Source organism: Gobio gobio, assembly GCF_949357685.1.
Source record: "Gobio gobio genome assembly, chromosome: 10".
Taxonomy (NCBI): domain Eukaryota; kingdom Metazoa; phylum Chordata; class Actinopteri; order Cypriniformes; family Gobionidae; genus Gobio; species Gobio gobio.
This window is the reverse complement of record NC_137116.1, coordinates 32,390,172-32,400,363: the sequence shown is the minus strand read 5'-3', so window position 1 is coordinate 32,400,363 and position 10,192 is coordinate 32,390,172. Positions and strand designations below refer to the sequence as shown.

The window sequence follows — 10,192 nt, the reverse complement described above, 5'->3', positions numbered from 1 at the left end:
TGGTTAAACAAGTGTTATTGTAATAGAACTAAGTGGTGAATCAGGAAATTTAGATATCATGTGCAGAGCATATTCTCCTGAATCAATAAAAAAAACTATTATTGATGTTTTTTCCGGTGCAGCAGAGAGTCACAAAAAAGGGTGTTAAAAGTATTGGGGCAAGAACACAAAAATTCCACATTTTAGACATGCATTTCTGAATCTTTTTTGACTGAGAGGGCGACCTAAAATCTCATGTGAGTCCTGAGTTGGAAAATCCTAAATAACAAAAAAGCAGTCAAATGAATGAACAATTACTTTATGAACAATGCCAATTTGTCAGCAAATATCCACAACTTTCACTTCAGTTTTTTGTAGTGCAGCTCTTGTGAAAAATGTCCCAGTGTAAGTTACTCGATCACATGATATTTTGTGGGTCAAGCTTGATTTTCCAGTTTGATGAGTTGCGATGCCAAACTGGGCTGGCATCATTTAAGACATTTACTGTAACCGCTTTTGGGCTCATTCCATCTCTATGCCAGTAAAACAACACTGAATGCAAAATGCGATATGATCTTGTGATACACCTGGCCTTGTTGTTTCTTATTTTGTTTGAAACAGGTAAGCAATATTCTGACTTTAATATAGTGATGCAATAGTTCTACGTTCAATTTCTTTGTACTAAAAATGCCATTTCAATTGAAATTGTATAAATATCTTTACTCTGAAATTTTTCATTTAGAAATATTTGTGAACTTTATGCCAAGTTAAACAGATGTATCATCATCATATATGTTATTATTACTGTATCAGTATTGTTATTATAAAACTGTCAAAAGGTTTGTTGGCTGTTTTTTTTTTAGTCCATGGACATTATGGATTCATCCTAATTCTCTGTCGTGTACTCGGTTCTCTGCAAAATGTTGAGCTCATCTACTCAATATATTATGACAAATCTGAATTGCTGAGATTTAACAGTACTGAAAATAAATTTGTTGCTTACACCGAATATGCGATGAAATGGGCGGATGACTTTAATAAAAAACCTGAGTGGCTACATAAGGAGGCAGAGAAAAGCATTGCCGATTGCAAGCACTTTGGGCATTCCCTCCCTATGGAAGAAAAAACTGGTGAGATGCATCGAACTTTAACAACTTTTTGAAACCACACATGTGAATCAAAACACAAAATTAACCTCATTATGTCAACAGTAAAACCAGAAGTCATCATCCGGTCAGTAAGGCAGGCCAGTGGTAAAAGTCCAGCCATGTTGATTTGCAGTGCCTATGATTTCTACCCGAAACTGATCAAACTTACGTGGATGAGAGACGACGAAGAGGTGACAGCTGATGTGACCTCTACTGAGGAGCTGGCTGATGGAGATTGGTTCTACCAGATTCACTCCCATCTGGAATACTTTCCCAAATCCGGAGAGAAGATCTCCTGCGTGGTGGAGCACGCCAGCTCTCATAGACCCATGGTCTATCACTGGGGTAAGAACTGAGTTGATATTATAAAATACACTGAGACTGACGACCACAGAAACCAAGCTATAGTTTCTACCATGTCTGCTTGTTCCCTTATTGTTTTCATATGAACAAAAGGAAGCAATTTTGTTTGCTTCCTAAACAATTTAACCAACCACAGAGGACTCTAGTCCAGGTCAGCATTACTATTATAGTTCAGTGTTTTTTTGTTTTTGTTTTTTTTACCTTTTGAACGTATTCTTAGTAGGATTCCTAAAATCATATAATGATAAAACTACATAAACGATAATAAAAAAAAAAAATTGTTAAGTAATACCTATTTTATTTTTAAAAAGTGAAACTCTCAAGTGATTCATTGGGTTGCTGGTTATCATTTGCAATCTTATCTCAAGGCTCAACTGACACAATTGTGTGCATTGCATAACAAACCATGGAATTTTTCAGCACAATTCTATTTTATTTTGCAGATTCATCTCTGTCAGAGTCTGACAGGAATAAGATGATAACTGGTGCTGCAGGGGTGGTTTTGGGGGTGATTATGGCAGCAGGAGGGCTGATCTACTACAAAAGAAAACACACAGGTTGGTGTGCAGACACACTCACATATACATTTTCAAACCAAAATTGCAATAAGGCATTAGAAATTTCACGGTTTCTCCATTTTTATTATGTTCTAAAATACTTATACTTTTATGTTCATGTTCCTTCATTTAGCACACGTCAAATCAACTGAGAGTCAATATCTGCGGACACTCAGCAACACTTAAGAGGGAACATTGAGTAACAGACTGCAGATCAGCTTATAAAAGACATTAAAAGAGACACCAAACACAACCAGTTCAACTGCAATGCCGGTGTAAACAACTATTTTATTGATTGAAGTTGAGAAAAGTTCTCCTCTGTGGTTTGTTCTATAATTGCACCTTTTTTTTGGTAAAGGTTCTGTAAATAAATCCATGTTTTATGTTATCATGTGTCTACAACCTATATCTCAGTGAAGATAAATTGACAAATATGGATGATCTCAATCGGATATTTATACCATGGATAAAAAGTACAGTGGCTCTATTCTAAATCTTTTTTTAAGCGCACCACCAATAATTTCAGTAAATCAGGTTACATGTAAAAAGATAAAGTATTTTTAAGTCTGACTACATATATATATAATTATATCGTGACAGATCGTGACAATGGTGATGGTTTTTGGTTTCATTTGACTGATAGATACAATAGATTTGCCCAGTTTAGAAGCATGAGGAAGTGTGGCAGAATAAATTCCTGATCTCTGTAATGCATACAGAAGTCCTCTAGCACAGTGGTTCTCAAAGTGTGGCGAATAGTGGTACTCAGGCTGCCTCTAGTGGTATGCAGAGGAATCACTAAATAAATTCATGTTAAAACACATACATTTTAATTTAATCCTTATTTGAGTAAAGTTTTTGTTTTACATTTAAGAACAGTACAGTTTTAACTTAACTTTACAACACATTTTAATCATTATTTAATTATTTTATTTACCTGTATGTAAGCACAGTGCAGTGTTAATGCACAAACAGTGTATTTACAATGTTAAAGTGGCTGACAACAATAAATATTCTTATTAGGAATAAACTGCTTCGTTTTTGAATTGTGCAGATCTGGAGCTGAATAGTTAGGCCTACTACGCTACTGTATTTTAAAGTTGGTCATTATGGTGGTAAAAATGCGGAAATAAAAAAATATATAAATATAAAAAAGCACAGAAAAGCAATGGTACAGTTAGATCATATCTAAATATTATATAAAGTCTTTAAATATATTTGGAAATATTATTTGGAAGAATACACAACATGTGCCTGCAGGACTGCTGATGCTAACCTGCCAAACCTTCACACTGTGGTGATCAGTTCCTATTATTATTCCTATTATTGTCCTGGCAGCAGTATAAAAGATACAAGTAACAGATAGACTATATGTCGAAGGACATGTTAAAGTGGAGTGCTTAAAGGGGACTTATTATGCAAAATTCACTTTTAGAAGGTGTTTGAACACAGATGTGTGTCCACAGTGTGTGTAAACAACCAGCCTATAATGGTAAAAATCCACCACACTTTTTTTTATGATCCCAATCAATCATTATAAATCTCTCATAACGCGCTGTTTCATAGGTTCCCCTACTCATACGTGAGAGTAGAGAAACCCCGCCCATGACTGTTGATTTTTCTGCTCTTTTAGCATAGACATCCCTGAGTGAGAAGCAGAGAGACCGCCATTTCTGTTTACTTGCTGTATATAGCTAGAGTATTACAATGTTACAATAAAACATTACAAACGTTCCAATGAACACACGATTCCCCATAGACTCCCAGCGGTACTTCTGCCCACGTTCGGCATGACCTTTTCAACGTATGTTACGTAATGCCTGGCTCGTTGCAGACCAGCACAAGACGATCAATCGTGGTTAAAATGTATATACATTTGAATGTTTTTTTTAAAATGATCGATCGTTTCTCTAGATAAGACGCTATTCCTCAGCTGGGATCGCACAGTACCATTTGAAGCACTTCAAAGTCCTTTGAAACTGCACTGATGTAACGTTCAACATATTGGTTGCAATTGAAGTCCATTGTGTGGAGAAAAATCCTGAAATGTTTTCCACAAAAAAAGGAAAATTTATTTTCAACTGAAGAAAGAAAGACATGGACATCTTGGATGGCATTGGAGTGAGTAAATTATCAGGAAATTTTGAGGTGAACTAATCCTTTAACCACTGTTTTCTAATTGTGCCCTTTTTTGGAAGGCCAAACAAAGTAGTTTGGCTTTTGCAGCGAAAAACACAGCGTCTTCATGAAAGTTACGCCTTCTCTCTTTGCGTAGACATTTGGCTGGTGTTATGAAACTCAGACTGACGTAGATTTGTGGGGATGTGTTTGAATGAAGCGTTTTAGGAAAGCGTGGCTGAGCCTTAACATTTACAAAGAAAATCTCTTTGGGGTTGAGACTTTGAGCTTTGCTCAGCAGATCTTATGCACAAACAGCTACATAACACACTAAAGAAAAAGGAAAACAAGAAATTGCATCATATGACCCCTTTAAAACCATATTTGATTCATAGCAATTACAGCCGAAACATCAACCACAACAAACAATTTTACTGCTAATTGCTATCTCATTAATATGACCATGAAAGGACAACTGTATGAACAATTTTTTAGCATTGTTTTAAACGGAGCAAAATATAAGATGAGCAGATGACTGTGATGAGAAAATCTATGGGTGCATTTTCAATAACATAACATTTTTGGCTATGTGCATTAGAGAAAATAAATTCTCCTAAAAATATCCTACATATTTACATAAACATATTTTGGTAACACTTTACAATAAGGTTGTATTAATTAACATTAGTTAATATTAACTAACCATGAACAACACCTCTATTCAGCATTAGTTAACGTTTGTTAACGTTAGTTAATAAAAATCCAGCTGTTCATGGTTTGTTCATGTTAGTTCACAGTGCATTTACTAATGTTAACAAGATTTTAATAATGCATTAGTAAATGTTTAAATTAACATTAACAAAGATAAATAAATGCTTTATAAGTGCAGTTCATGATTAGTTTATGTTAACTAATGAACTTTATTGTAAAGTGTTACCCATATTTTAGTTTATTTATTTATTTATTTATTTTTAAATTATTTCTTATGCATGATGCATTGTTAAATTCATCATGTGTTTTTAAAAGGAATTATATGTGAATAATGAATAAATACCGACCCCATGTTCTAGTTTGAGGTCGTTGAAGGGCTTTGTGCTCCATGAACAGCTGTAAATGTCTCCTTCCTCTGGAATGAAGCTCAGCCGAGAAAATACATTCAGTGTCCCATCTTTGTTGGGGTAAAATCTGCTTACTACCAACTTTTTGTGATCCAGTTTATAGTCTCCGGAGCGATTCTGGCCACAGCAGTAATGAAAGGGAGAGCACAAACTTTATTTCAGTTCATCTGAGTTGTTTTTATAAAGTTTAACAGTTTATTAAGAACGAGCAAGGGCGAGAGAGTGTTTGGATAAGACTTTAATGCGCACTTCTTGTACTGTGTTTTATTCAGCTCTTACAGTGATTTTTCTGGAGTGAAAACAGATGCTTCATCTTTTGTCTGATGAACAATAAACTTCTTAAAATTCATCAGTAAAGTTTTGGCCATCATTCGCACAGGGTCAGCTGCAACATGCTTGTACTAATAGTGGATAAAAGCAAGATGGCAACATAAGTTAAAACCGGAATTAAACTAAACTATATACCGTCCGAGTCGAATTGAACACCACTAGTTTCTTGTTCTACATGTTCTGTTGATTTTGTTGCACAAGCTATTAAAGCTCTGACATTGTCTTAAAAGAACAGGCAGGAGCAGCAACTCATTTGCATTTAAATGGACACACACAAAAAAGCTGTGTTTTTGCTCACCCCAAGAAAGTGGCAAATTTAGCATGATATAAAACATGATCTGTGGCGTATTTTGAACTAAAAGTCACATACACACTCTGGGGACATCAGAGACGTATTTTACATCTTGTAAAAAGGGGCATATTATGTCCCCTTTAAAAATCTAAATTTGATATAAATAAGAAATCATCTTCACGACTGCAAGTCAGTTACATCAAAAGGTAGGTTGGTCTAATATGAATTTTGATTACCCCTTGGTTAGCTGTAAATTGGTCAAACTAGTTATTCAGACACAATCTTAACATAGTGGCTAAGTTTATGCTGCTGGCCCCAGGTTAGAATACCAGCTAAGACCAGCCATCTTTTTTTTTTCCCTTAGAAGGGAATGCTTTTGGGAGATGCACTCCAGACATTTTTTTCTTTATACTATGGATTAAGATGCTTGCCTTTACTTAATTTAAGATTTTAGCTATTACTGCTTGTCTTAGCACACCTGTATCTTGCATACAGTTACGGTATGAATGCCTAAAGTGTCAAGCCTATGTTTATCTGTGTCCCTAACAAGGATGAAGCTAACACAAATTAAAAAAAATATTGCTCCATTACACTGGTGGGGAAGTGTAGGCACTCTATTTTTGTCACAATTCACAAGTGTGAGTGCCTGTGATCACCACCAGAGGGCACTCCAATCCGGACTGTCATTCTATAATAGACTACATTACCCATAATCCTTTGCCCGGACTCATCAGCACTCATTGTTTACACCTGTGTCTCATTTACCTCATTACCTCAGCCTCAGGGGCGCAACTAACTTGAATGTTCCAAGAATATTCAAGTTGGCAGTCATAAAACCTCTCATTAAGAAGCCACAATTAGATCATAATAACCTAGCAAATTACAGACCAATTTCAAATCTTCCATTTATGTCTAAAATACTAGAAAAAGTTGTGTCCGCTCAATTGTGCGCTTTCTTGCAAGAAAATGATATCTATGAAAAATTTCAATCAGGATTCAGGCCGCATCATAGCACAGAAACTGCACTCGTTAAAATCACAAATGATTTACTTCTAGCTTCTGACCAAGGCTGTATCTCAATACTAGTTCTACTCGATCTTAGTGCTGCGTTTGATACTATAGATCATAAACTACTCTTAGATCGACTTCAAAATTACACTGGTGTTCAGGGACAGGCATTAAACTGGTTTAGATCGTACTTATCAGACCGCTACCATTTTGTCTGTCTAAATGGGGAAAAATCAAAGATAACATCAGTAGACTATGGGGTGCCGCAAGGATCCGTGTTAGGCCCTCTGCTATTCTCAATATATATGCTGCCACTTGGTAATATTATAAGAAAACATGGAATTAATTTCCACTGTTATGCTGATGACACTCAATTATATATTTCATCACGACCGGATGAAAACGCTAAATTATCTAAACTGACAGCGTGTGTTGAAGATATTAAATACTGGATGACGTGTAATTTTCTGCTATTAAATTCAGATAAAACGGAGGTGTTACTTATTGGTCCAAAAAACTGCCCACAAAACCTCTCGCAATACAATTTTACCTTGGAAGGATGTCCTGTCACTTTATCCACTACAGTAAAAGACCTGGGTGTTATATTAGACCGCAACCTGACATTCGAAAATCATATTTCATATGTTACAAGAACGGCATTTTTCCATCTTAGAAACATTGCTAAGCTACGTAACATGCTATCTATTTCTGATGCAGAAAAGTCAGTTCATGCATTCATGACCTCGAGATTAGATTACTGTAATGCTTTATTAGCTGGTTGTCCTGCATCCTCAATAAACAAACTACAGTTAGTCCAAAATGCAGCTGCTAGAGTTCTTACTAGGTCAAGAAAATATGATCATATAACACCAATTTTATCATCTCTACACTGGTTACCTGTGAAGTTCCGTATCAATTACAAAGTATTGCTACTGACCTATAAGGCCCAAAATGGTTTAGCTCCAGTGTATTTAACGGATCTTCTATCGCCCTACAATCCATCGCGCTCTTTAAGATCACTAAACTCGAGGCTTCTGGTCATTCCTAGGATATCTAAGTCCACTAAAGGAGGGAGGGCTTTTTCACATTTAGCTCCTAAACTCTGGAATAGTCTTCCTGATATTGTTCGAGGTTCAGACTCGCTGTCCCAGTTTAAAACTAGATTAAAGACGCATCTCTTTAGCCAAGCATTCACATTATAATTATCTTTTTATACTACAGTTAAATCGGATCAAAAGCGTTAATATAATATTCTGAACAGCAGCTACGCTAATCATTTCCCATCTGCTTTTCTGTTGTTATCTCGGGACACTAGTCCCGAGGTAAATAGTTCATCAGCTCCAGTTTGTATCCAGCCCCTCATGGAGACTTCAGATGCCCCAACACCTGTGATGAGACGACTCCACGCCTGTGAAGAGACGACTCAACGCCAGCGTTGTTATGGCCTAAATTAATACACGATTGATTAACTTTTTCGAACATTATTCTTTAACATTGTCTTTCTAACATTTTTACTGTACATCTATGAAATGCACTTTCTGTAAAGCTGCTTTGAAACAATGTGTATTGTGAAAAGCGCTATACAAATAAATTTGAATTGAATTGAATTGAACTACCCAGTGGCAGAGGGGTATGCAGCAACAATTTTGGATCCTCAACCATTGTCAAGTCAAGTCAAGGTGACTGCCATATAAAAATTACCCACCCCATGTTCTGGTTTGAGGTTGTTGAAGGGCTTTGTGCTCCACAGAACATCTGTAAATGTCTCCTTCCTCTGGAATGAAGCTCAGTCGGGAAAATACATTCAGTGTCCCATCTTTGTTGGGATAATATCTGCTGACGGTTGATTTATCTGTCACATTCACATTGTTCTTGGTCCACGAGACTTTGACCGGTGGAGGGTAGAATCCAGTCACCAGACAAATCAGGGTATTATTGACATTTAATATCACATCATTCCTGGGGTAAATTGAGGTTTCGGGGGAATCTGAAAGATATTGAAATTTTATCACTGTTTTGTTTAATAACCATATTTAATCTTAATTCTCTTTAGATGGTAACTGTGTGGAGTAAAAAATTACATCTTACCAAGAGGTTCAGGTATATTAAGAGAGAGTGTCCTGATATAAGCATCTCTGCACAAATGTGTTAATCTATCATCATTGGGGTTATCATGTTGTTGGTGTATTGTATCAAGGCCATATAAACTATGTACAATATCAGGTACTATGACAATTAGTTTTTCCTCTTCTAAATCCATGTATGCAGCCACTTCAGTTTCATAAGTGAAGAGAATTTCATTAGTACCAGCTGATCCACTGCATGATTCAATCAAGCCATATTCAAGATAACCTAAAGAGTTCAGGATTTAAAAGATTTGTTACATATCATCTATGTATATGTATATAATAACATTCATTTGAAGATATTTGCACTTCAAGTGAAAATACAATTGTTCATTGTGTTCTGCAATAAACATAATAAAACAACAACTCAAGCTTTAGCAGTATTACAATGCAATTTGTACTATGCATATGAGACAAATTATCACTAATACATCACATTTTAAATTACATTATTCATTCAAAGTTTTAGAATTAGTCCTAAAGCTTTTACTTACTTTGGCCTTCAGTGTATGGCAAATAGGCAATGAAAAATGCTATTCCGCAAAATGATTCAAGCATGTTTGTTCACAGAAGTGAGTCGCTTTTGGATCCTTGCACATATGGTGCTGCATGTGGTCAGTCATGAACTTGATATTCTGGTATTGATATGATCTGAGTGGCAGATTGTGACAAGCCTATGTTTTCTTTTTTTCTTTTTTTTATGTTTTTTTTTACAAGAAATATTATTTGGTCAGAATGCCAGCAAACTGCTGATGATAACCTGCCAAACAATCTCAAGTCACATTAGATGCTGCTTTTTTATCACCATATATGTTATAGTTTTTTTTTCCGCTATCATAATTGAGACTGATATGCCACAAGTTAACCACTCAACCACCAGAGGTCACCTTCACCTGATTTTTGACTCTTGACTCCGATGTATCTCACTCATTATGACATTTAGTCAGTCTGTACCTGGAGAAAACGATTCATTAGCATTTCCATTTATCTTATTGACGGTTGCTGACCTGGAGCAAAGCTTCCCATTGGTACTTTGCTTCTGCTTGTTATAGCCTACTGTTGATTTAATGCTAATCAATAAACTTTAATAACATCAGTTTCAAAGCACAATAAATTAACAACTACTGCTACTTTTCTTACTTGATCTAAATAT

General features: G+C 35.7%; 1 protein-coding gene across 1 annotated transcript; it reads left to right on the top strand.

The window, feature by feature from the left end:
* The first annotated feature begins 432 nt into the window (after nucleotides 1-432).
* LOC307132641 (rano class II histocompatibility antigen, A beta chain-like) lies at nucleotides 433-3,071 on the top strand. Its single transcript, XM_079827104.1, has 5 exons — nucleotides 433-600; nucleotides 843-1,109; nucleotides 1,191-1,472; nucleotides 1,934-2,047; nucleotides 2,181-3,071. The coding sequence occupies exons 1-5, from the start codon at nucleotides 543-545 to the stop codon at nucleotides 2,231-2,233; spliced, it is 774 nt and encodes a 257-aa protein (XP_079683230.1). The 5' UTR covers nucleotides 433-542; the 3' UTR covers nucleotides 2,234-3,071.
* The last annotated feature ends 7,121 nt before the right edge of the window (nucleotides 3,072-10,192 follow it).